The sequence below is a fragment of the Nipponia nippon genome, unplaced genomic scaffold (assembly GCF_047370975.1).
Source record: "Nipponia nippon isolate SJK-2023a ecotype South Korea unplaced genomic scaffold, ASM4737097v1 scaffold_26, whole genome shotgun sequence".
Classification (NCBI taxonomy): Eukaryota; Metazoa; Chordata; class Aves; order Pelecaniformes; family Threskiornithidae; genus Nipponia; species Nipponia nippon.
Window position 1 is genome coordinate 3,147,205 of NW_028262343.1, and position 26,678 is coordinate 3,173,882.

General features: G+C 46.0%; 1 protein-coding gene and 1 long non-coding RNA gene across 2 annotated transcripts in view; one reads left to right on the forward strand and one right to left on the reverse strand.

The window, feature by feature from the left end:
- LOC104016004 (uncharacterized) overlaps positions 1 to 3,051 on the forward strand; it is a 52,940-nt gene extending 49,889 nt beyond the window's left edge. Inside the window, 1 exon segment of the mRNA XM_087762495.1 lies at positions 2,639 to 3,051. Coding sequence (XP_087618621.1) covers positions 2,639 to 2,891 — 253 coding nt within the window. The 3' untranslated portion in view covers positions 2,892 to 3,051.
- Positions 3,052 to 3,222: 171 nt separating this feature from the next.
- LOC148055161 (uncharacterized) overlaps positions 3,223 to 26,678 on the reverse strand; it is a 123,749-nt gene continuing 100,293 nt past the window's right edge. The window contains exons 2-3 of the long non-coding RNA XR_015705805.1: positions 6,008 to 6,144; positions 3,223 to 4,784 (exon numbers count right to left, since the gene is read on the reverse strand). This is a non-coding gene — a long non-coding RNA (uncharacterized LOC148055161). The remainder of the gene's footprint in view (positions 4,785 to 6,007; positions 6,145 to 26,678) is intronic.

Consider the following 26,678-nt stretch of genomic DNA (forward strand, 5'->3'; position numbering starts at 1 on the left):
AGTATTCTAGAAGTGGTTGGCTGAAGTCTCACAATCTCTAGCCCTTGTTCTCATGGGAGACTTCAACTTACCAGATATCTGCTGGAAATACAACACAGCAGAGAGAAAGCAGTCTCGGAGGTTCCTGGAGTGTGTGGAAGATAACTTCCTGACACAGCTGGTGAGGGAGCCAACCAGGGGAGGTGCCCTGCTGGACCTGCTGTTTATGAACAGAGAAGGCCTGGTGGGTGATGTGGTGGTTGGAGGCCATCTTGGGCATAGTGATCATGAAATGATAGAGTTTTCAATTCTCGGAGGAGTAAGGAGGGGGGTCAGCAGAACTGCTACCTTGGACTTCTGGAGGGCAGACTTGGGCCTGTTTAGGAGCCTAGTTGACAGAGTCCCTTGGGAGGCAGTCCTGAAGGGCAAAGGAGTCCAGGAAGGCTGGATGTTATTCCAGAAGGAAGTCTCAAAGGCACAGGAGCAGGCCGTCCCCATGTGCCGAAAGACGAGCAGGCGGGGGAGAAGACCGGCCTGGCTGAACAGAGAGCTTTGGCTAGAACTCAGGAAAAAAAGGAGAGCTTACCACCTTTGGAAGAAGGGGCAGGTGACTCAGGAGGACTACAAGGATGTTGTGAGGTTATGCAGGGAGAAGATTAGAAAGGCGAAGGCCCAGCTAGAACTTAAACTGGCCACCGCCGTTAAAGATAACAAAAAATGTTTTTACAAATATATCAGTGACAAAAGGAGGGCCAGGGAGAATTTCCCCCCTTCGTTGGATGCAGAGGGAAACTTTGCCACGAAGGATGAGGAGAATGCTGAGGTACTTAATGCTTTCTTTGCCTCAGTCTTTAATAGTCAGACTGGTCATCCTTGGGGTTTTTAGGCCCCTGTGCTGGGAGATGGAGATAGGATGCAGAATGAAGTCCCAGTTGTTGAAGAGGTGGCAGTCACCGACCTGCTTCTCCACCTGAATGCTCACAAGTCTATGGGGCCAGATGGGATCCACCCAAGGATACTGAGGGAGGTGGCAGAGGAGCTGGCCAAGCCACTCTCCATCATTTACCAGCAGTCCTGGTCAACCGGGGAGGTCCCAGTTGACTGGAAGTTAGCTAATGTGATGCCCCTCTACAAGAAGGGCCGGAAGGAGGATCTGGGGGACTACAGGCCTGTCAGCCTGACCTCGGTGCCGGGGAAGGTCATGGAGCAGATTATCTTGAGTGCCATTACGCGGCACGTGCGGGACAACCGGGGGATCAGGCTCAGCCAGCATGGGTTTATGAAAGGGAGGTCCTGCTTCACTAACCTGGTCTCCTTCTATGACAAGGTGACCCGCTCTAGTAGATGAGGGAAAGGCTGTGGATGTTGTCTACCTGGACTTTAGTAAGGCCTTTGACACTGTCTCCCACAGCATTCTCCTGGAGAAGCTGGCTGCTCACGGCTTGGATGGGTGCACTCTGCGCTGGGTTGAAAACTGGCTGGACGGCTGAGCCCAGAGAGTGGTGGTGAATGGAGTCAAATCCAGTTGGCGGCCGCTCACAAGTGGTGTTCCCCAGGGCTCAGTGTTGGGGCCGATCCTGTTCAATATCTTTATCGATGGTCTTGATGAGAATATCGAGTGCACCCTCAGTAAGTTTGCAAATGACACCAAGTTGGGTGGAAGTGTTGATCTGCTGGAGGGTAGGAAGGCCCTACAGAGGGACCTGGACAGGCTGGATCATTGGGCCGGGGCCAACCATATGAGCTTCAACAAGGTTAAGTGCCGGGTCCTGCACTTGGGTCACAACAATCCCATGCAACACTACGGGCTGGGGGAGGAGTGGCTGGAGACCTGCCTGGCAGAAAAGGACCTGGGGGTGTTGGTTGACAGCCGCCTGAACATGAGCCAGCAGTGTGCTCAGGTGGAAAAGAGGGCCAATGGCATCCTGGCCTGTATCAGGAATAGTTTGGCCAGCAGGACCAGGGAGGTGATAGTGCCCCTGTACTCAGCACTGGTGAGGCCGCACCTCGAGTACTGTGTTCAGTTTCGGGCCCCTCACTACAAGAAGGACATCGAGGTGCTGGAGTGTGTCCAGAGAAGGGCAACAAAGCTGGTGAAGGGTCTGGAGAACAAGTCTTATGAGGAGCGGCTGAGGGAGCTGGGGTTGTTTAGTCTGGAGAAGAGGAGGCTGAGGGGAGACCTTATCGCTCTCTACAACTACCTGAAAGGAGGTTGTAGCAAGATGGGGGTCGGTCTCTTCTCCCTAGTAACAAGCGATAGGACGAGAGGAAACGGCCTCAAGCTGTGCCAGGGGAAGTTTAAGTTGGATATTAGGAAAAACTTCTTTACCGAAAGGGTCGTCAGGCATTGGAACAGGCTGCCCAGGGAAGTGGTTGAGTCTCCATCCCTGGAGGTATTTAGAAGACGGGTAGACATGGTGCTTGAGGACATGGTTTAGTGGTGGACTTGGCAGTGACAGGTTAACGGTTGGACTCGATGATCTTAAGGGTCTTTTCCAACCTTAACGATTCTATGATTCTGTGATTTTATAAATTCTGTTGCCACATGATACACTGCTGTATGCAGCAACCTGTTAATAGATGGGAATTAAGCAGTAGTTTATTTCTGGTAAATCACCATGAGGAAGCTCACTGTGTTCTGGTTTCCATTTTCCTGCAGCTTTCTTTACAGATTTCTTCACATTGGTGTTATGAGTGATGTCCATGTGACAGAACACCCAGCCAGGCTCGGCATCCTGTTGGATTACAGTGATGGCAGACTGTTGTTCTTCAATGCAGAGAGAGGACTGGTGCTGTTCGCCATCAAGCACAAATTTACTGATGCTGCTCACCCGACCTTTGCCCTGGAGAAGGCTGGAGCGCTTACCCTGTGCATGGGAATGCAGCTGCCAGAGTTTGTGAAGCACAGCTAATCCCCTGCTTCATATTTTCAGGAAAACTGACAATTACAGCATCAGGGGGCAGGGAGGGGAAGAGAGGTGCCAAGGAGGGATGTCTAGTATTCACTGATGACTGGTACATGCACAGCTCTCCCTCACATCTTCAATAATTGTAGTTAGTGCTCAGCCATGTAATCACCCTGAGCCTGGAGAGAAAATAGACTTCTTTAGATGGAGTGTGCACCTAGTGATATGCACAGCAGTACTTTTTTTGGGGGGGAAGGGGGAAGGTTTGTTAGATAGGACCATTAAGGGAGGGGAATGTACTTTCCCTGTGAAAATAATGACAGTACTAGCTGTCTTTTTAAAGTTGATGATGAGCCTGCATATGAAATAAATGCATCTCTCGCTGCAATACATGAAAGCCATCATTTAATCATTTGCCAGGACAGTCAGAGCCTGAATCCCAGATGATGTGTTTGAAAAATATGCAAAAATTTCAACAACTGAAACATTCTGCAGATTAATTTTTTGTGTTATTGTTTGTCAACTCTTTTCTTTAAATGCACAAATTAAGAAAACTTGGAAACTTAGAAGTCTGCATGTTTGCAAAATGAGTGAGTCCCAGACTAGTCTTCATATCAGTCATATAAAGTTTGAGTATGCAACACCTACTTAACCCTGCCCACACCAGACTAACAGACAGCTACCTGACTGCATCAGTAAATATCTGTACCTGTAAATAGGTGGTCATGAAACACATGTATGAGGAAACTTGATAGAAGCGATAAAAGTCTTCCCCTATGGTTTTTGTCCTCAATTTGTTGGGTAGGTAGTTTCAATGGTGAAGGGAAGGTTGTCACCTGGGACCTTAGTGAACAGTTAAATAGCCAGCGACCTTCTTGTGGATCACCCTTTTTCCATCACTGCTTTTTACCGTTGCACTTACAGATTTGATGCTTCTAATTTCAGGCTTGTGGACATTTTCCTGAGTCTGCCCTGCTCTCTCCTGTTATCTACACTAGCACTAGAATCACGTCAGTGAGGCGTAGTGTTTCAGGGCCATCGAAATAGGCAGGCTAAGCATCACTGATGCCAGTAGAGGAATAGGATGCTGATTTTCCCCCTTGACTTGTTCAAATTGTGTTTCCAAGCACTTCACATGTCCATGGTACGGCTGTTGTCTTGCCTGCCCCAAGGGCTGAACTCACAAACGCCAGTGGTGCTGAACTCCAGTGAGTGCTGGGGGGAAATTAATCTTAAGGAAGATGGGCAATGTTTTTCATGCTGTGCCTGCTCTGGAGATTACTGTCACAGGGGACTGTGCTGCCAGACTCATTTCTGAGCTCAGCTGAAGAGCTGTACTCCCCAAAGTAAAGCAGATTTCAGGAGTCTAATGGAGGGGCAGTATCAAAAAGTGTATTTACTGTTTATGTGAAAGATGGATAAATTATTTGGAGATGAAAATGTCACTTGAAGGAGCTTTGAATGTCTAAATCTGTTCTGCATTAAGCCATGCCAGATGAAGAAATGCCTAGAGAGAGCATCCTGGTTTGGAGGGATGGGACAAAGTACACACTAAACAAAAAACAATATACAAGAGTTAGTTAAGATTCTGTATAGGGAGAAAATTCATACTAGTGAGGAAAGCAGATCCTGAAAGCCACAATTAAGCTGCTAGGACTTATAACACATGGTGCACACTCTCCTGCCCTTGGAAAGATTAGAGGTACAACTGCTGTGATCTTTTATTTGCCTGATGGGCACGAAGTGGCACCAAGTTCAGGAATTCTCTTTCCAGAAAGTAACTGTCCACAAATGCTTGAATGTACAGTGCAGTCCATCTGACTTCCCATTCAGATGAATTGAGATTTTGAGGCTTGTTGCATCCTTTTTTTTCCGGCCATCGTAGTTTGTAACCATATACTAGAAGAGAAAGACAAAAACCTCCCAGTTACTGTATTTTTCTTGCACTTGATGAGTTTAGCATTTAGAAATACCTTAAAAACAGCATGACTTATTTTTCAGCAAAGGATTTTTGCTTGGCTGATAGTAATTAAGACTTCATACAAATGCTGACAGGTTTATGTAGTATATGTACACAGTCTGATCATCATTCCATGCTTAGAATTATATAACAATACATTTTAAGAGTTATACAAAGAACCGTAAAAGAGTTCACCGATAATTTGGGGTTTATTTTCATCCTGAAAGTACAAAAGCTGATGCCTAACACTGCAAGTATTGTTAATAAATATTTGCACTGATCTGAAACACATTGCATTAAAAGGAATCATTTTTTTTCACTTCAGTGGATTTTAGATTAGGCTCGTAAACCCTTGTGCACTGAGATGAGAATATAGGCCTGACTGTAAGAGAGAAACATTAATTTTTACTGTCAAAATAGTGCTGAACTGGAATATTGCTAGTATCAGTAGTATTGATCCACAAATCTCACTTAGGTCTTTCTGCTCCAGAAAGAGTTTAATGCTTCCATGCAACATCAGGTGGAGGAACTTAGCAATGCGTCTGTGAACCTCAGTGTGTGTGGTGTGCACGCATACATGCACAACTTTGCTCTTGCAATAGCTCTTTTTAAAAAGGGAAATGTCACTGAAATTTAAATGTGTACTGAAAATGGTCTAGTGACGCCTTATTTTAGAAATGCATACATTAAACCTCCTCCATACTACTATTGTGAAACTTTTAGTTACATGTTATCACTAAGCCTGTTGTAAGACATAGGCCCAGTAAGGCACAGTACTAATAAACTGTTGCTAAATCCACAGTACTGTGATATTGTCTGATATACACGTGTGAAATATGATTTCTATTATTAGCACTGCAGGGTTTTGACTATGTATGTAAAGATGGATTTAAGAATAACATGAAATTATGATCTTTCTGAACCATTCTCATTTCAGAATAATAAATAGGACCTCTGCCATGTTGAGGTTTAAATTGGATTTGAAAAATTACATTTTGTGATGGAATCACTATTACATTACTGTCATTTTGCTGATGGATTTACTAGCTCTCAAGAAGCTCAATATGCTCAGATAGATAGTCACACAACCAGCAAGGAAGTGAGAGCATCTCTTCCGCTTCCAGCCAAGTGCTGTGGAAGAGAGATTGAACTACAAAAGTACCTTCATTTTTTGTGTTGAGTTTGTCCAATTTTCTGCCATAGCGGAAAGTAGCATTTGATGACCAGGGACCACTCCACAGTGCAGTTCCTACAGGAGCACAACCTGGAAGGAAATGGAGCAGATCTCCACCCCAGACCCTGCAATGATTTTGTCAACAGTTAAAAAAAAATGCATAATTTCAAGTGCAGTTCCACTCTGGAAAATATTTGTGCAGAAAAGACACCTTTCTTTTCAGGACTTGTATTACAGAGACACTGTATTTCTAAATCATATTCTTCTCAACCCTGAAGAAACAGTTCTGCAAGCAGAGATGGAAGTAGCCCATAGCTTGTCATACACCATTAATGCAGTGGTCAGCTGAATTTCAACCTGCCAAACTGTTACTGTGCTACTGAGGAGTGAGAGATGGAGAGCTGGACCCCGGCCACAACAGGTACAGGAGAGAACTGGCTTCTGCTGAGCAAGCAAGAAGCTAGTGTGGCTTTTAATGCTGGGGCTGGCAAAGGAGACCTTTATCTGAGCATAACTTTTTATAACCCAGCCTTCTGAGATTGTAAAAGTCTCACATCACTTCATGAGCCTGGCTTAGAAGGCATGGTGCATATGTAGTCCCACAATGCTTATTTACATATGCACCATGAAGAAGAGAACTACATTTTGAAGTAAAATTAACAGAGATTATTTTACCTAATTCTGTAATTGTGTTTTAGATATATGTCTGCCCACTTTCTGCTATCTTAAAAAAAAAAAAAAAGAAAATTACTGAAAAATAATACTTGTAGAATGAAGTACAGCCTTCAGAAAAAAAGTAACAACTAAAATAAACTCTGAATACCTTGTAACAAGGGAGGGAGCTTTACATGCTGCTCCAGCAGCATCCACTGGTGGTAGTGGCCCACACTGGCTACTAGTATCATTCTTTTTCCCATGAAGGTTTGTTTTTTTCCTGAAACATGTATTAATAAAAATATTATGTGCAAGATGTGCAACTAGCAGTGTAAATAACTATTAAATGACTGCTAGTGCTTAGGAAATAATTTGTATCAGTATTTAATGTACAAAGTGAGGACTTTTTACTTTCAAAGCAAAGAACGTGTTGAGATAGGTAGAGAATTTTCTGTGGTTCAGTCACAGCAGAATTACACAGGAACAAATATTAATAGCCTACCCAGGTACAGAAAGGGCATTGCTCTCTAAAGTATAAAAGAAGATTTTGGAAGTTAAATCAGGGCATTTCTTGGGGGTTAAAAAAAGAGCCCATTGTGTCACTGAGCCCAAGTTCAAATTTGCATTTTTAGCTCAGGGCCATATACTTCTCTTATATGCTTCTCCATCAGAAATCGATGCTATGTTCTGCGATTGCAATGCAATCAGACAACTTTGCTGCATGGCACTGCAGTTGGTTTTGCACACATTCAGTAAGTTTAGTGGAGCCTGAATAGGTTGGGTTTGCTGATTACATGTGGCTCATTTGGGCAATTAAGGAGCAATAAATCAGACGACAGTTCCTCAAAAATGTGGGATTCCCAGGACACCTGCATATCCATGGTGGAGAAAGACCATCAGCTTTTCTTCCAGTTATTTTTCCAAGGCTGCTGGACCCTGGAAATCCTCACGGAAAGAGCACAACAGTAAGATTCCATCTGAACAGTATTTCTGCTGCAAGAAACATTCATGCTGGAAGAGCCTACTTTGGGCCTTAATCATGCCTGAAGTATATCTTCTGCTTGAGTTAACAGGACAAAGGTAGGTATGTTTGCACTTCATTGTTTTTGTTTAAAAATTACTGCCTTAGAATTTAAACTCAGCCCCTTGAAGATCACATTCAATTTACCAGAAAAAAAAAAGTCCTCTTCCCCAGTTACTCCACTGAGTACCATGGGGTTGTGGCCTACTGTAAGGAAGCATTTGTTGTACTGCTAGTTGCCCCACAGAAGGAAAAAACAAATGCTCACTTTCCAACCACTTTGTAGTGTATTCCTCATCTTTAAAAAAAGCAGGATCTCTGCTAACAGCAAAACAAGTTACAAGAAAACCCAAGCAGTTATACAGAGCTCTTTGTCATCACTTTAATACTGTTGTTTTTCAAACAAGACTAGAATTAATTCTAAGACCTTCACATTAGTGAAACTCTTCCCTTAATTAATATAGTTTTGATCTTGAGTTAAATAGGTTAGCTTTAACTTTTCAAGCTTAAAATAGTTATCTGCCTTTTATGGATAGATATCTGTGTTTTAAGGTGGTAGACATGGTCTGCTCATATACCGTCTTGAAACTGCATGGCAGCTCTATAATCTGCAGTGCAGTGGCTATGCAGGACATTAAAGGTTATGAAGTAATGGGTTAAAGGAAAAGGCACTGTGGCTGTAACCCTCAAGAGGATGCTAATAAAGCAGAAAATCCAAAAACATGACCGGCACCACTCGTGTAGACAGCAGGATGTTAGCATAGGGAAGCAAAAGCTTGGAGATGTTAGAGAGTCATAATCCAAGGAAGATGTGAATGCTGACTTTTACTGTACATAGAAAGGAGCTAATAGGCAAGAGAAATGTGCTGGATGTTAGGACCAGAGGCTTATTTTTGTCAACCTGTAACATATGTGTAACAGCACATCTAACTCCTCTTTTTAATGTACAGTTAATTAAACTTTATATGAACCCAATGGATTGCATACATATACATTGGAAAAGCAAACATTATGTCATACTTGTGACACTGAAATGAATCCAGAGCAACAGTTCCCACATTACTGTTTGATGTAATCCAGTTCTTTGGATATTTCCTGCAGCTTAGAGCTGTGGAACAGCCGTCCTTGATTCACCACTTGTTTCAGCTGAGTCTTCCAGTCTGGTTTGTAGACAAAGGAAAATAAAACCGCAGAAATGAGGCTAATGGTGAGAACAAAGACAGATGCTGCCAGCAGGGCCAGCTTCCTCAGGACTGCTGCTAAGGGAGCCTCCAAAAAAGGACCATGACGCTGGAGTGCGGTTGTGCTTTCTTAGCCCTTCAGAGGTGCAGCAGAGTAAATTTATATCACCCCTTTCAGCCCCTGGCTTCTACGCTTAGGGGAACGAAAAAATGGGAGTGACAGAACAGCAAGTTTCAAATCAGGTGGCAGAAAGAGTACAGAAGGTGCTGGCACATAAAACAGCTGGTCTCCACAAAGCAGCAACTCCAACCTGCAGCCTGTGTTCTCATGGGAGACCAACTTACCAGATCTCTGCTGGAAATACAACACAGCAGAGAGAAAGCAGTCTAGGAGGTTCCTGGAGTGTGTGGAAGATGATAGATAACTTCCTGACACAGCTGGTGAGGGAGCCAACTAGGAGAGGTGCCCTGCTAGACCTGCTGTTTATGAACAGAGAAGGCCTGGTGGGTGATATGATGGTTGAAGGCTGTCTTGGGCACAGCGACCATGAAATGACAAAGTTTTTGATTCTTGGAGAAGTAAGGAGGGGGGTCAGCAAAACTGCTACCTTGAACTTCTGGAGGGCAGACTTGGGCCTGTTTAGGAGCCTGGTTGACAGAGTCCCTTGGGAGGCAGTCCTGAAGGGCAAAGGAGTCCAGGAAGGCTGGATGTTATTCAAGAAGGAGCAGGCCGTCCCCATGTGCCAAAAGACAAGCCAGCGGGGAAGAAGACCGGCCTGGCTGAACAGAGAGCTTTAGCTGGAACTCAGGCGTAAAAAAGAGAGTTTACCATCTCTGGAAGAAGGGGCAGGCAACTCAGGAAGACTACAAGGATATCGTTAGGTTATGCAGGGAGAAAATTAGAAAGGCATAGGCCCAGCTAGAACTTAAACTGGCCACCGCCGTTAAAGATAAAAAATGTTTTTACAAATATATCAGCGACAAAAGGAGGGCCAAGGAGAATCTCCCTCCTTTGTTGGATGCGGAGGGAAACATCGCCACAAAGGATGAGGAGAAGGCTGAGGTACTTAATGCCTTCTTTGCCTTCAGTCTTTAATAGTCAGACTAGTTATCCTCAGGGTATTCAGCTCCCTGAGCTGGGAGACGGAGATGGGAAGCAGAATGAAGCCCCAGTAATCCAAGAGGTAACAGTGACCTGCTACTCCACCTAGATGCCCACAAGTCTATGGGGCCAGATGGGATCCACCCGAGGATACCGAGGGAGCTGGCAGAGGAGCTCGCCAAGCCACTCTCCATCATTTACCAGCAGTCCTGGTCAACCAGGGAGGTCCCAGATGACTGGAAGTTAGCAAACGTGACACCCCTCTACAAGAAGGGGCGGAAGGAGGATCCAGGGAACTACAGGCCTGTCAGCCTGACCTCGGTGCCGGGGAAGGTCATCTTGAGTGCCATCACACAGTATGTGTGGGACAATTGGGGGATCAGGCCCAGCCAGCATGGGTTCATGAAGGGAAGGTCCTGCTTGACTAACCTGATCTCCTTCTATGACAAGGTGACCCGCTTAGTGGTTGAGGGGAAGGCTGTGGATGTTGTCTGCCTGGAATTTAGTAAGGCCTTTGACACCATTTCCCACAGCATTCTCCTGCAGAAGCTGGCTGCTCATGGCTTAGATAAGTGCACTCTGCGCTAGGTAAAAAACTGGCTGAATGGCCTGGCCCAGAGAGTGGTGGTGAATGGAGTCAAATCCAGTTGGCAACCGGTCACGAGTGGTGTTCCCCAGGGCTCAGTATTGGGGCCGGTTCTGTCTTTATCAACAATCTGGATGAGGGGATTGAGTGCACCCTCAGGAAGTTTGCAAATGACACCAAGTTGGGCGGCAGCATTGATCTGCCTGAAGGTAGGAAGGCCCTGCAGAGGGGCCTAGACAGGCTGAATCGATGGGCTGAGGCCAACTGTATGAGGTTCAACAAGGCTAAGTGCCGGGTCCTGCACTTGGGTCACAACAATCCCATGCAACACTACGGGCTGGGGCAGGAGTGGCTAGAGAGCTGCCTGGCAGAAAAGGACCTGGGGGTGCTGGTTGACAGCCACCTGAACATGAGCCAGCAGTGTGCTCAGGTGGCCAAGAAGGCCAATGGCATCCTGGCCTGTATCAGGAATAGTTTGGCCAGCAGGACCAGGGAGGTGATAGTGCCCCTGTACTCGGGTGAGGCCGCACCTCGAGTACTGTGTTCAGTTTTGGGCCCCTCACTACAAGAAGGACATTGAGGTGCTGGAGCGTGTCCAAAGAAGGGCAACGAAGTTGGTGAAGGGTCTAGAGCACAAGTCTTATGAGGAGCAGCTGAGGGAACTGGGGTTGTTTAGTCTGGAGAAGAGGAGGCTGAGGGGAGACCTTATCGCTCTCTACAACAACCTGAAAGGAGGTTGTAGCGAGGTGGGGGTTGGTCTCTTCTCCCAGGTAGCAAGCAACAGGACGAGAGGAAATGGCCTCAAGTTGTGCCAGGGGAGATTTAGATTAGATATTAGGAAAAATTTCTTCACGGAAAGAGTGGTTAGGCATTGGAACAGGCTGCCCAGGGAAGTGGTATAATCACAGTCCCTGGAAGTACTCAAAAAGCATGTGGATGTGGTGCTTAGGGACATGGTTTAGGGATGGACCAGGCAGTTAGGTTAACGGTTGGACTCGATGTCTTTTCCAACCGTAATGATTCTATGATTCCATGATTCTGTGATGCTCCATGCCTTGCTTGCATGCCCAGCAGGAAACATGGGAGAGCATGAACTTGGCCATCCCCTGTGCTTGCTGGAAAGGAGTGAGGTGCTGGTCACAGTAACTTCATGCAAGGTGCCTACAGAGTCTCATGAGAATCATAGGCTACGCTATAGATCACCCCAGCCCAAAAAATACTGTGCATGAACTTCATTCTGCAGTAAATTTGAAGTCTATTTGGGGTCTTTTGACTCCCTGTCTCCACTTCTAAATCATTTTCTGCTCTCTGCTGTTAGGGTCATGCTTAATCATGAGCCTGTCATGGGGTCTGTGCTCCAGCAACATGTCTAGCAGGTTGCTCATCAGAGCTCTGCAAGGTTTAAAGCAAAGCACCTCCGACTGCATGGCCCTGCTATGAGCTGGCATATCAGGATCTTGCAGTTTCACCATCCCAAGGGGCCTAGTCGCCTCCTGACATGGAGGGTGACTGGTCTCCTTGATGGCTCCAGTCCAGCCCTCCTCCCTCCTCCAGTGCTTCCAGGAGGGCTGTTGGACATCTGATGTCCTCACTCCTTGCTCTGCAGCAATACCAGCCCTCCTGCAGGGATGGTTCTCTGTTCCTTGCAAATAGGGCTGCTCTCCACATCCCCAGCTACACATCCGCACCCCTTTATCAGCAGGAGCAGTCCCTTAGAGGCCTCCTTCTCTTCCTACTTTTAGAGTTATAGGCAGACAGTCATGGGTGCATAGAAATGACAACCCTACTTCAGGGATCTGCTCTGGTCCATCTTTCTAGCACTAGTAACAGCCCCCAGGCCAAACAGAGGACTAAAGAGCTGCTTGCAAGATGACTGGTACCATGCTCCAAGTTGTTGTCAGCTTGCAAAATACAGAGAACCATGCACCCGCATGCAGAGGTGGCACTTGGCCTTGCTGCTTCATCACTGCTGTATACCACCAAAACAGCACCCATGCGAGCAAAGCCTGTGTCCACTGCCCTGTCAAAGGTGCCTGGGTAGATGGGGCATGCTGACTCTCAAGATGTATCTGACAGCATTGCCAAATGCTGTCAGAAAAGCACAGTGGAAGACCTGGCTTTGCAGGTCTTCAGCACAGGTGGCCCAGCAGCTGCTCAAGGGGCTTGGACAGCCCTGCCCCAGTGCTTGGAAGGGGGAGGCTGAAAAGCATTCCCTGCAGTGGCTTGTGCTTTGGGTTTGAAAGAAACCTGCCCTGAAAAGCTTCTGGATCTTTATTTGAAGTCTATGAAGCCAATAAGCCAAGCTCACAGCGCCAGCAGGTTGTAGTGGAGGACGGGTCCATCTGCAGGGCTGGCCAGGCACTCCTCTGCAGCCTGACGGCAGGAGGCATTGGAGGGCCCTGGAGCTATGTCACCCCATGCCCCTCAGTCCCTCCCCACGGACGCCCTTCTCCCAGCTGCGGGCTAGTCGTTGGTGGGCCTTCAGCACAGGTTGTAGCACCACTGCAGGGATCTGCTGTGGAGGGCCAGAGTCCTGATGGAGCTTGCATGCCATGCATGTGCACTCGTAGGAGCCCTGGACCAAATGTGCTGGAACAGAGCATGCAGCTGCTGAAGAGCAGTGAGGTTGGGGCTGTCACAGGTGACCCCCAGTGATATCACAGGGGTCTCTGGGGCTGCCCCCCAACCGCCACTCAGTGAGGATGGCAAATGCCCCAAAGGGGGAAAGCCTGCTTCGCAGAACATCATTGACGATATTCTCCTGACCTTGTCAAGGTGGGTTAACCTCAGGCTCATCAGGTCCCATGATGAGAGGCTGGTGCCCCTGGGCACAAGGGCCTGGCAATGGAGAGCCCAATAATGCAGACAGGTGTGCTGGTTTTGGCTGAGGTAGAGTTAATTTTCTTCATAGTAGCTTGTATGGGGCTATGTTTTGAATTTGTGTTGAAAAGAGTGTTGATAACACAGGGATGTTTTAGTTATTGCTGAGCAGTGCTTACACAGAGTCAAGGCCTTTTCTGCTTCTTACAGTACCCCACCAGCGATTAGGCGGGGGGTGCACAAGAAGTTGGGAGGGGACAACAGCTGGGACAGCTGACCCCAACTGATCAAAGGGATATTCCACACCATATGACATCATACTCAGCAATAAAAGCTGGGGGAAGTTTGGCTGGGGGGGGGGCCGCTGCTCGGGGACTGGCGGGGCATCGGTCGGTTGGTGATAAGCAATTTTTTTCATTTACATCACTTGTCTTTCTTGGGTGTTATTTCTCTCTCTTATTTTCGTTTATTAGTAGTAGTAGTATTTTTTTTTCAATTATTAAACTGTTCTTATCTCAACCCATGAGTTTTCTCACTTTTACCCTTCGGATTCTCTCCCCATCCCACCGGGGGGGAGTGAGCAAGCAGCTGTGTGGTGCTTAGTTGCCGGCTGGGGTTAAACCATGACAGCAGGGAACCCTGGTGACCTCCTCGAAGCAAACAGAGCACCCTGATTGATTCGGCTCCTCCAAGGGCCGTCGGAGGAGAAGGATTCACCCCTTGTCTGGGGTGGGAAAGCCCCAGAATTTGGAAGGGACCTCTGGAGGTGTGGTGGGTTGACCCTGGCTGGATGCCAGGTGCCCACCAAGCTGCTCTATCACTCCCCCTCCTCAGCTGGACAAGGAGAGAGAAAAATATAACAAAAGGCTCGTGGGTCGAGATAAGGACAGGGAGAGATCATTCACCAATTACTGTCACAGGCAAAACAGACTCAACTTGGGGAAAATTAACTTAATTTACTAACAATCAAATCAGAGTAGGATAATGAGAAATAAGAACAAATCTTAAAACACCTTCCCCCCACCCCTCTCTTCTTCCCAAGCTCAACTTCACTCCCAATTTTCTCTACCTCCTCCCCTGCCAAGTGGCGCAGTGGGACAGGGAATGGGGGTTGCAGTCAGTTCATCACACATTGTCTCTGCTGCTCCTTCCTCCTCGGGGGAGGACTACTCATACTCTTCCCCTGCTCCAGCATGGGGTCCCTCCCACGAGAGACAATTCTCCGTGAACTTCAACGTGAGTCCTTCCCACGGGGTGCAGTTCTTCATGAACTGCTCCAGCGTGGATCCCCCAAGGGGGTCACAAGTCCTGCCAGCAAGCCTGCTCCAGTGTGGGCTCCTCTCTCCACGGGGTCACAGGTCCTGCCAGGAGCCTGCTCCAGCGCAGGCTCTCCACGGGGTCACAGCCTCCTTTGGGCATCCACCTGCTCTGGCACGGGGTCCTAGGTCCTGCCAGGAGCCTGCTCCAGCGCAGGCTCTCCACGGGGTCACAGCCTCCTTTGGGCATCCACCTGCTCTGGCACGGGGTCCTTCATGGACTGCAGGTAGATATCTGCTCCACTGTGGACCTCCATGGGCTGCAGGGGGACAACCTGCCTCACCATGGTCTTCACCAGGGGCTGCAGGGGAATCTCTGCTCTGGCGCCTGGAGCACCTCCTCCCCCTCCTTCTTCACTGACCTTGGTGTCTGCAGAGTTGTTGCTCTCACATATTCTCACTCCTCTCTTCAGCTGCAGTTGCACAGTTATTTTTTTCCCCCTTCTTAAATATGTTATCCCAGAGGCACTACCACCGTTGCTGATTGGCTCGGCCTTGGCCAGTGGTGGGTCCGTCTTGGAGCCGGCTGGCATTGGCTCTATCGGACATAGGGGAAGCTTCTGGCATCTTCTCACAGAAGCCACCCCTGTAGCCCCCCTGCTACCGAAACCTTGCCACGCAAACCCAATACAGGAGGTCATCTTGTCCAACCCACCTGCTCAAGCAGGGCCACATACAGCAGGTCGCCCAGGACCATGTCCAGATGGCTTTTGAAGATCTCCACAGATGGAGACTCCACCAGCTCTCTGGGCAACCTGTGCCAGCGCTCCGTCACTCTCACGGTAAAAATGTTTCCTGATGTTCAGGAGGAATCTCCTGTGTTTCCATTTGTGCTTATTGCCTCTTGTCACTGGGCACCACTGGAAAGACCCTGGCTCTGTCTTCTTTACACTCTCCCTCCAGACATTTGTACACCGTGATGAGATCCTGCCTGAGCCTTGTCTTCTCCAGGTTGAGCAGCCCCAGCTCTCTCAGACTTTCCACCTATGTGAGGTGCTCCAGTTCCTTCATCACCCTCGTGGCCCTTTACTGGACTCTCTCTAGTATGGCCATGTCTTTCTTGTGCTGGACAGCCCAGAACTGGACACAGGTGTGACATCAGCAGTGTTGAGGAGAGGGCAAGGATCACCTTCCTTGACCTGCTGGCAACACTCCTCCTAATGCAGCCCAGGAAACTTCTTAGCCACCAGGGCACATTGCTGGCTCGTCTTCCATTTGGTGTCCACCAGGACCCCCAGGTCCTTCTCTGCAAAGCTGCTTTCCAGTCGGTCAGCCCTCAGCATATACTGGTGCATGAGCTTGTTCCTCCTCAGGTGCAGGACTTTGCAATTCCCCTTGTTGAACTTGAAGATGTTCCTTTCAGTCCGTTCCTCCAGCCTGTTGAGGTCCCCCTGGATGGCAGCACAACCTCTGGCATATCAGCCACTCCTCTCAGTTTTGTCATCAGCAAACTTGCTGAGGGTATACTCTGCCCCATCATCCAACTCGTTAATGGAGATGTTGAACAATATTGGACCCAGTATTGACCCCTGGGGTACACTGCTAGTTACCAGCCTCCAACTAGACTTCATACCATTGATCACCATGCTGAATCCACCTGCCCAAGCTGTCAACAAAAGTCTTCTCTCTAACCCCTTTTAAAAAAAATATTTTAAGCTGCTGCAGTAAAATTAGCACTTTATAATGGAACCTTTGCATGTAATCACATCTCAGTGGGATGTTTGAGCTTCACCATGACATGCTGGTGAGGTAGATCCCCAAGATTTTGTGGAGGTCTAATACCCACATAGTTACTGCTTAGCAACCAAGAGCTTCTTCAGGAGAAAGCAAATCCTTTGCAGCTTGGGAGTTGGTTGCTATGACTGCCATCTAGGAAGGAGGAGGAGAGCTGAAACTGTGAAGTGGGTGGCTCTCAGCATGTTCACGTCCAAGAAGATACCAATGGCTTTATTCCATGATCTGTGCCACTATCTGAACCAAGCGCAGCTCAGAGCCAGCCACTGCCTTGCGGAGTTCCCCGATGCTCTGGGGACATGAGAAAGGCTCACTTCTTTCCTCAGTAAGGATACTGCTTATAGGCCTGCAACAGGAGTCCTGCTGTGAGAACCCAGGCTGTTCTGAAAATCCATCCTTCATACAATCAGACCAGAGATCCTTTCTATGCTTCAATGACGTTTATTCAGTTCCTCAGTCCAGCCTTGAGAAACACTGGCCATACACCTAGTGGGGAGCTGGGGCCAGTTGAGGCTCAGTACTTGCTTGGTGTGGTGGGGCTCTGTCCCCTCAGCTGTAAAATTACCACAGGAGGTCTGCTCTGTAAGGTGCAGCATCTACTGATCTTCTTCCAGAGCTCTAGAGTTGGCCTTGCAGAGACACAGATGAAGGAAAAGAGCAATTGCTGATCCAGATTGGGAGCAATGGTTATTTTCCAGTGAGTAATGGGCATGTCCACAGATGTCTAACACAGTCCATTCAGCGTATGCTCCAGCTGCAGGATCACTGGCAAAGAGACACTTGTCCTGTGTTTTCAATACTGCCTGAAGTTGGACTCAAGTTGATACTTTGCACCTCTTCTGGAGGAGAAAGAATATATACTCTTTCTCTTTCCCTGTTATTACAGCCTTCTGCATCCTTCCCTGCCAAGATAACAAGACACTGTATATGGAGAAGAGACAAAAGGAAAAAAAATGTGCTTCTCAGCTGTGTTTCAAATGTTCTCTATGTTAAAAACTGACCCTAATCTCTGATAGCATCCTAGCTAACTTATCTCATACCTCTCAGTTTTTCTGTCATTTTCATTATCCTTTAATAAGTCCATTCTGATGTGTGATTTACATTGCTCTGCCACTTCTTAGGGTCCTTTCTGTAAATATTAAGAAGTTGCCTTGGAGTTCCTTCTATAAATATTAAGGCAGTCTTAACCAGCATCTTATATGGTCTCTGTGGCAACATTTCGGAGCTATATTTAGTCCCACAGTCTTGAAGATTGGTGTTCAGAATTCATCATCGCTTTGCTCTGGGAGGTTCTCTTGTCCAATAAGATTTTAAATTCTGTAACCTCTCCGACAAGCAATCTAGTACTTGATGTTCCTTGTGGCTCCAGAATTTTTCCTTGTGCCAAATGTAAATGTTCCTTGCTATGATATAAGCAGTGACTTTTCTTACAAGTGACATGCAGAAAGATCTATTTCCTTCCAGCTTGCAGATACTTTTTTACATTATTGTGTCTCTGCTCTTTTGCTTAAATCCAATGTTTATTCTATTTTCTCAGAAGTTATATTTTCCACATCTCTGAACAGAGACTTTTCCTTCTCTGGATGCTCTCCATCTGATCTGCTCTTTTTTTTTTTTTTTTTCCTGACATCTACTGCTTAATACAAGAAATGGAGGCCATCTAGTACTGAGTCAGGAAGAGTTTTTTTCCTTAGGTTTTACTTATGTTTATGTACTCCCATAAAATGTTTGCCTTTTGTGCAATAGCATAATGCTGTTCAGCTTATGATCCAGTAAAACCTACAGAGCAATTCCTGAAATACTGCTGCAAACCAAATTGTTCCCACCCTATGCATGTGTAACTGTTTATTCTTGCCTAAGTTCAGAGTATTTGTACTTGTTCTTCAGGATTTGCACCCCCTTCCTATTGTTAGGGTCATTTTGGGCTCTGATTCTATCTTCCAGTAGCTTTGTGTCACTGTGACTTAGTGTCATCAGGCTCTTGCGTAACCTCCTGTTCCAGCAGCCAAGCTATTGAAGTTGCTCTGGAATAGCAGTGGACTCACAACAACTCTCCTGGCCTCCACTTCCTACTTCTTACAGTAATCCTTCTTCCATCTGGGTATTTTTGACACGAGAAACATGTCTTTTCCAATAAATCATTTATAAATAACAGGGTTTTTTTGAGAATCCATTTTGTTGCTGTTTCTGGTCACCTGTTGTCCATAAGGGGGCAATATATGGCAAGAACAACAGAATTGTTGAACTGCACAGAAAGTGTTTTCGTGACACAAGATTATATATATCCTTGCTTTTCCCACTGGAGTTATCTCTGCTTCTCTTCACCTGAGAAGGAACCCAACCCTATGGTGTTATTGTTTTCAAAAACAGTATTCTTTCTGATGGCTGTTGAGAAGCTCATTTCATTTTACACAAATATGGCTTTCAGTTAGGACAGCTGTGCTATATTTAGCTTTTGCTTTCCTGTAGAGGGTGAGAAAAAAATTACTTTGAAGAAAACAGGGCAACATTTTTTTCCTTTCTGGTATGCCACATCAAGAACTAGTATGAAAATCTTGTTAAGCTGGAGCTATACAATTTTGGAAAAATAAATTTATCATCAGAAATGAATGAGATTACAGGAAGAATATCCTCTCAGTGGTATTAAAAGGGAAATCTAGATCAGCTCACTGGCAGTTCATCCACATTTATGCTCTCACTGTGGTGTTCTGTATAGAATTGGAGGAGGGAAAGGTAATTTTCCAGGTCCTATGTGACTTTGCCATTCTTGGCCCAGCCTGACTCTTCACATAAAATAAAGAAGCCTTGTGGCCAGGTGCCATCAATACCCAACAGCTGGGATTAGCCAGAAGATGATGTTCCAGCCATATCCTATTTCCTTTATCTGTGCCTCAGTCTTGGAGTGGGACACAGCAGTGCTTGAAAAGCATGCAGTGTGTGATATACAAGAAAAGACACTGAGTGATAGTTCCAGAAGGAAAACCATGCAGAGGAGATGCCAGCAGTCTCACCCTCTTTTCCGTTAGACACAGACTGAAAGATCTGAGGAATAAGTCAGTATCTAGATGGGTCACTTAGCTGAGGACAGTGACAGTGGCCAGGAATTGCACCTATTAAATGAGTCTCTAATAGTTTTTGGTTGGTTCCAGCTGTTGTCATCTGAAAGTCCACTCTGAGCAAATTGTACTATTTAAGTATTTTGGTGGTATGGTAATGTTTCTGAGTGCATGCCAGGAACAGTAGCAAAAAATACCTTCACTATGCTAATGACTGAAGTCATTAGATTCTACAGAGATCAGCTTCCCAATATCATTCAAATACCAGGCAGTCTGAGTCAGTCCCGATCATCTTTTTGGGAAAATGAATTCACTCCTTTGCTGAAAAATAGCATGACAGGAGTGACCTTGCAATTACTCTGCCATTCCACAGGGCTGGGAATCTTGGTGTGGAGCATAGCATGTGTTCCCGAGGCTTGGGATGGGCCATCTGGCAGTCGACTCTTTTATGCCCCAGTGCTGCAGGTGCATAAAAAGATATTTTAGTCTCCATGATGCTGTCCTTTCCCCTCTGCACAGCCTAAACCTCTTTTTCTTTTGTGCCCCTCTTCTTTTCTAGGCAGCAGCAGCCATCACCAGTGGAGCTCAGATTTATTTCTCCATTTGACTTTTCTCTTATCCCACTCGTCATTGAATGGCCCCAGAAAAGCACTTTTTATTCAGGCCAGGCTCTGTGCTGACAGAACTTGAGCCCTTGGGAAGAGATGGGGGATTCGTATTTGCACTGCGTAGCCTGGACCTTTAGCCCCAGTAAAATGTTACGCAGGTAGTTGCTGCTTCTTAGTTGGCTACACACATGTCCCTGCCTCCAACTGGGATCTGAGACAGTGGGCCTCAGGAGACCTGTGTGGAGTTTTGTGAACCGTCCCCATCACACTGCCTCTGCTATGGCTGCAGCAAGTCAAAGCAGAATGAGCACTAAAGGACTCAGGTCTGACTGTGTATTTTCTTGACCCTAAAATATATTCTGTTTCTGGCCTTCCAGACATTTGCTTAGCAGGGCAGCATGCTTATAAACAGCTGAACTGTTCTTCTCTAGAGATGGCTCTGTAAAGCTCAGTTGTTGTTAACTAAAACCTTAGCCTCCTAAATGTAAAACTCATTGAAATGGGTTTGACTTGTAAGAAATTATTTGTCTGCTTCAAAAAATGAATATTTCTCTTTCCTCCCCTCTAATGATGCACAAGTGATAACTGAAGGACCAGTAATTCATTCAACTCTCTGCTAAACTTTTCTTGAAGTCAGTATATTACCTGCCTTGGTGGGCACCACAAAATTTGTCAAAAACCCAAAACATCTTTTCGTCTTTTTCTTCTGTATTCACATGTCTCTTAAGGTGCTTTATAATCACCTGGGAATCATTTTGAAAGAGGAAGCCAAACAAGTAGTTCTCTGGTGGTACATTTTTATTTCAAGTAATTGGGTTATTAGCAATTTATGCTGTCTTTGATCTCTCGCCATTCTTCTGTGGCAGGCCTGTGACAGTGTATTTACAAGAAGGGTTACTTCTAGAATGTTCAAAGACCATTTCAGTTTGGACTGGTTAAAAACTTGTTTACCAGATGCCCAAAGGGAGAATATTTTGAGGCATATCCTCCTAAATAAGGGTTTGGCCCTTCCATCTCCCAAATCAAAGGATGCTTCCTCAAAGCAAATGCTTTCTACTCCAGTTTTGATATTATGTTTTGTACTCTCCCTTCAATTTGTTTCATTTGGCAGTACTGTAATTACAGGCCAGCCATGGATATGTGTTCAACTGGGGCAAAGCACAGAGAGTGAAGCACAAAAGTCTCATTGAATTTTCAAGAAGCGTTTTTCATGGATGATCATCCTGTTCTCTAAGCCTAAAAACTCAGGGAAATGACAAGGTTCTGCTTTTTCTCATTGCTTCTGAGCCACTTGGACTGATTACAGTCATTTTGAGGGGAACAAAAGAGAACAAGTTCATTTCAGCCATAGAATCATAGAATCATAGAATGCTTTGGGATGGAAGGGACCTTTAAAGGTCATCTAGTCCATCCCCCCTGCAATTGGCAGGGACATCTACAACTAGATCAGGTTGCTCAGAGCCCCATCCAGCCTGTCCTTGAATGTTTCCAAGGATGGGGCATCTACCACCTCTCTGGGCAACCTAATTCCAGTGTTTCACCACCCTCATTGTAAAAAATTTCTTCCTTATATCTGGTCTGAATCTACCCTCTTTTAGTTTAAAACCATTACCCCTTGTCCTATCACAACAGGCCGTGCTAAAAAGTCTGTCCCCATCTTTCTTATAAGCCCCCTTTAAGTACTGAAAGGCTGCAATAAGGTCTCTCTGCAGCCTTCTCTTCTCCAGGCTGAACAACCCCAGCTCTTTCAGCCTTTCCTCATAGCAGAGGTGTTCCATCCCTCTGATCATTTTTGTGGCCCTCCTCTGGACCCTCTCCAACAGGTCCATGTCCTTCCTGTGCTGAGGACTCCAGAGCTGGACGCAGTACTCCAGGTGGGGTCTCACCAGAGCAGAGTAGAGGGGCAGAACCACCTCCCTCGACCTGCTGGCCACGCTTCTTTTGATGCAGCCCAGGATACGGTTGGCTTTCTGGGCTGCGAGAGCACATTGCCGGCTCATGTCCAGCTTTTCATCTACCAGTACCCCCAAGTCCTTCTCCTCAGGGCTACTCTCAATCCCTTCATCCCCCAGCCTGTATTGATACCAGGGATTGCCCCAACCCCGGTGCAGGACCTTGCACTTGGCCTTGTTGAACCTCATGAGGTACACACGGGCCCGCTTCTCGAGCTTGTCCAGGTCCCTCTGGATGGCATCCTGTCCCTCAGGCGTGTCAACCGCACCGCTCAGCTTGGTGTCATCTGCAAACTTGCTGAGGGTGCACTCGATCCTGCTGTCTATGTCATTGATGAAGATATTGAACAGCACTGGCCCCAGTACGGACCCCTGAGGGACACCACTCGTCACTGTTCTCCATCTGGACATCGAGCGATTGACCACTACCCTCTGGATGTGACCCTCCAGCCAATTAGCTATCCACCGAACAGTCCGCCCATCAAATCCATATCCTTCAATTTAGAGAGAAAGATATTGTGGGGGATCGTGTCAAAGGCCTTACAGAAGTCCAGATAGATGACATCCATAGCTCTTCCCTCGTCCACTGATGTAGTTACTCCATCATAGGAGGCCACTAGGTTAGTCAGGCAGGACTTGCCCTTGGTGAAGCCATGCTGGCTGTCTCGAATCACCTCCCTGTCCTCCATGTGCCTTAGCATAGCTTCTAGGAGGATCTGTTCCATGATCTTCCCAGGCACAGAGGTGAGGCTGACAGGTCGGTAGTTCCCAGGGTCCTCCTTTCTACCCTTTGTAAAAATGGGTGCAATGTTTCCCTTTTTCCAGTTGCCGGGGACTTCACCTGACTGCCATGGCTTTTCAAATATCACGGAGAGTGGCTTGGCAACTACATCAGCCAATTCCCTCAGGACTCAATCACATTTCAAACAAGGTAAAGACCTCACAGTTTCATCTAAAGGTGCATCTGTCAAATTTGGACTGCAGCCATTAGAGAAATAGCCATTCAGAAATTGCTCCCTCTCCTGCAGAATCAGTCCTCTGATTGCTTATATCCCCTTTATGCCATTGTAAGACCTTGATGTTTATAGACTAGCTCCTGTTTTATCCCCCTGTCAATGGTAGACAGTATACTACCACATATTCAGGCATCCAATGTAGTGGGAACAGCAGGCAGTACAATTATTTTAAATTATGAAAAAGAATTAGTAAGTATCCTATTAACAAGAGTATTTCCCCAGAGGCAGAGGCAGAGGAATCTGGCTTTGCTGAAGAATAGTTTCTGCATGTACTGTGGTTTTCATCCTTTGGCTGCTCCGAATACATATCTGAAAAGGGCCTTTGTGCTGGAAATGAAGTACTCAGAAACTATACTTCAAAACCTTATCACGAAATGTTTCTGTATACTATAAAAATTCCCACCCTGTATATGAACTTGTTGCTGTTACTGCTTTGTGATACTTCTGCATGAGGAAAGACCATTTTTGTAACTAGAGTTGAATAAAAATAACACTTGAATGTGAAAGATATTTGCTGGGTTTTAGAACATTTTGATTTCTGGAAACAGACCACCTGCTGCGTAGGACCCTTAAGTCTCCTGGCTAATCTTCTCTCCACTTGGACTAATTTTAGCTATTGCATCTTGAAACTTTTAATGGTTTCAGCCACCTACTGCCTTAATGCAACTTTTCCAGCCCCTGTCTACCACTCTGCCTGTTCATATATCTGAGGATAATAAATAGTTTTATTTGGAAAATGGTCACCAGAGATCGAGGTGGAGAGACAGGAATCATCTCAGAGTAAATAGAATGTTAATTCCCTTCTGAGCACTGAGCTGCTGATTCAGTCCCAATCAGTTCCCACACAGCCTGGGCTGAGTCAGCCCAGAGGGTGTTGAATAGTCAAGAGCAAAGACGATTCAGAGGATAAAGGTTCTGAAAAGACCAAAACAGAAAAATGATTCAGAAGGGGGAACTAAAAGAAGAAAAACACATACTGGAGAGAGGGCGAAAAAAATCAAAAGGGAAATAAAAATAGACAAGCAACCCCTATGCTGCCACCTCTGCATGGGAAACAAAGGTGTTCAGGGAGCTTGGAGAAGAAACAGAGGTGAATGAAAGGAAAGGAGTGGATGGAAGAGGAGAAAAGACATTAAAAACCAAAAATAGTATCGGAGTGAAATCATCAGGGGAGAGCCAAAAAGGAAAAGGGGTGTAGGCAGAAAATGGGCTCAGAGTAGGGACACACTTCCAGGTGTCCTCAGCCTAGCTGACTTCCCATCCATGTAAGCATGCACATAAAAGCTTGCATCCATAAATGTCATACCATACATGTCCATGGGGAGAAATAGCTGAAGTGAGGCCCTACATTCAAGGACTTTCCATCCTTTACAGATCATAGAACATGAGATGACAGAAAAAAAAATCAAGATTCATATGAGAAATGGACACTCCAGAGATATGTGAACATATCAGGAAGCACATTCATGCAGATTAAAGTCAGGCTTCTCCCTTTGACTTTCCTGAAAATTCAGAGAAGAGTGTGAAGCTCCTGACCTGGATGCTCTGAATCAACCTGTGGGACATTTCCACAACCTTTGGTTGCTCTACCGCCTCAAAAAGTGCCCTAAGCCTCCTCAGTCCTCATATTGCAGTTCTCTTAAATCTCAAGTTCAGTGCTGCAGCTCCTGAGAATACTTGGGCTCAGGACAGAGACTTGGCACACGGGAGAGTGTCTTGTCTGAGGTCCTGCCCAGGAGCCTTCCCTCCTTGCACTTTGTTCATATGAAAAGCAAGTAGCTGCTATGGTGCTGCTCCTCCCACAGCAATTAGCTCACTGCTTGCATGGAGCAGAGTTAAATATATATTCTGCCACATTAATAGAGGCTTGAATTTCCTTCTCCTTAAAGCTTCTTATTTTAAAATAGTTTGTATATATTTAACCTGTGCTAGTTTAAGGAGACCATAGAGAAGGCTTGTCAACAACAAGACAGGAGATTGTTAGTGAGACAATATATTGACTTGCATCTGGCAGATTTAATACATAATAATGGTTAAGATTTAGGCACAAATTTGTGGCGTTGATCCCGAGGACAAGCACTTAAAGGCATGCCCTTGATACATCACCACTGGCTGTACAGAGCTATATGGATGATGCAAGGCCCACTTGACTGAGATGCCTAAGTTAGAAGTGTGTTTGCCTCCAGATATGTGTGGGGTGAGTGGAGAGAGGTGGTAACTGAGAGGATGATTCAGCTTTCAGTTGGGCCAACTTGTCCTCTGCAGGTTCTACCCCAGTCCCTTTAGTGACTCTGCAGGGAGCCAAGAGCACTTATATTCCCAGCCTTATCGCCTCAGCCAGATGATTAAAGATTGGAGGGGATGAGCCCAAGTCTACATCCCCAATTTAGGCACTAAAATAGGTGTTCAAATTAGGTTGTGCAAGTTCCTCCAAGAGTATATTGATCGTTTAGTAACAAGTAACTGTGATGTGAATGCTTACATAAAAACTAATCCCACCTCATTCCTCTAGGGAGCTGAAATAGACTCAGCATTGCATCTGAGCCTGCTGTTTACTGCTCTGACACCCAAATGCTTTCCAGAATTGATGAAAAATAAAATTAACAGTTCTGGTATATCGTTCATATTGTTCCACCAAAGGGAGAGACTTGTATGATCATGGTTTATGGTCTGGCGAGCTCTTGAGGCTTGTTTAGGGAAGGCTGATTTGATTTTGTTTTGCTGTATATTCACACTAGAGAAGGCAAACTCTAAAAAACACTCTTTATGCTTTGAGTAAATACTGCTGAGCTTTGAGATGCCCTCTAGCTCCTGGCATGGCTGAGGAGCAACTTCCAGGGCCTCAGACCAGCTCCTGAGAAATTCGTATCTCATTAAATGGAAGTAGTTATTATATCTCTGAGGCACTGAAGTAGGCCTCCAGAGAGGATATTCTGACTGCTGACTGGGAAAGATTATCATGAGGTGGCTACAGCCACAGAGTAAATTACTATATTGCATGACCCCAAAATGGCAATGCCTGGCAGCCTCACAATGCTTCTTACCAGCTGTAGATTTAATAAGCATCTTTCTTACTTATTTTTTATTTTATTGTCAAAGAAGCAATTGATTTGAGCCTATGAAAGAAAAATAATTGTCTAGAAAAAAAGCATACATACAAGATACCTGTGATAACTTTGGTCTGGAAAGGAAAATGGCAAGCTTTCCTGTGCCACCAATACAGGCAGTGGGCACTGCACCTGCCCTCATATACACCTATGTTTCTGCAGCATGCTGCTCAGTGCAGGGAGTTAATAGCAGGAAGAAAGAACCACAGATCTGGTGAGGAGATCCTTGTGATTACAGCTTAAGTATTCATATCATGGGACAGTCTCACCAAAAAGGTCCTTTGAAGAGAATTTTTTGGGATCCACATTGTCCTGCAAAACCAGAGGGTGCTGGTGATAGAGGAATAAAAGCCAAACAAACAGATGTGGCTGAGGCGAGATGTGTTTCCACTGAAACATTGCCATTGTCGGTGGCATTTCAGGAGGGCGAGTGTTGGTGCAAAGTGATGAAATTGCATTGTTTGGCAGACACAGGACGACCATCAGCAGCTCCACAACTCCTACAT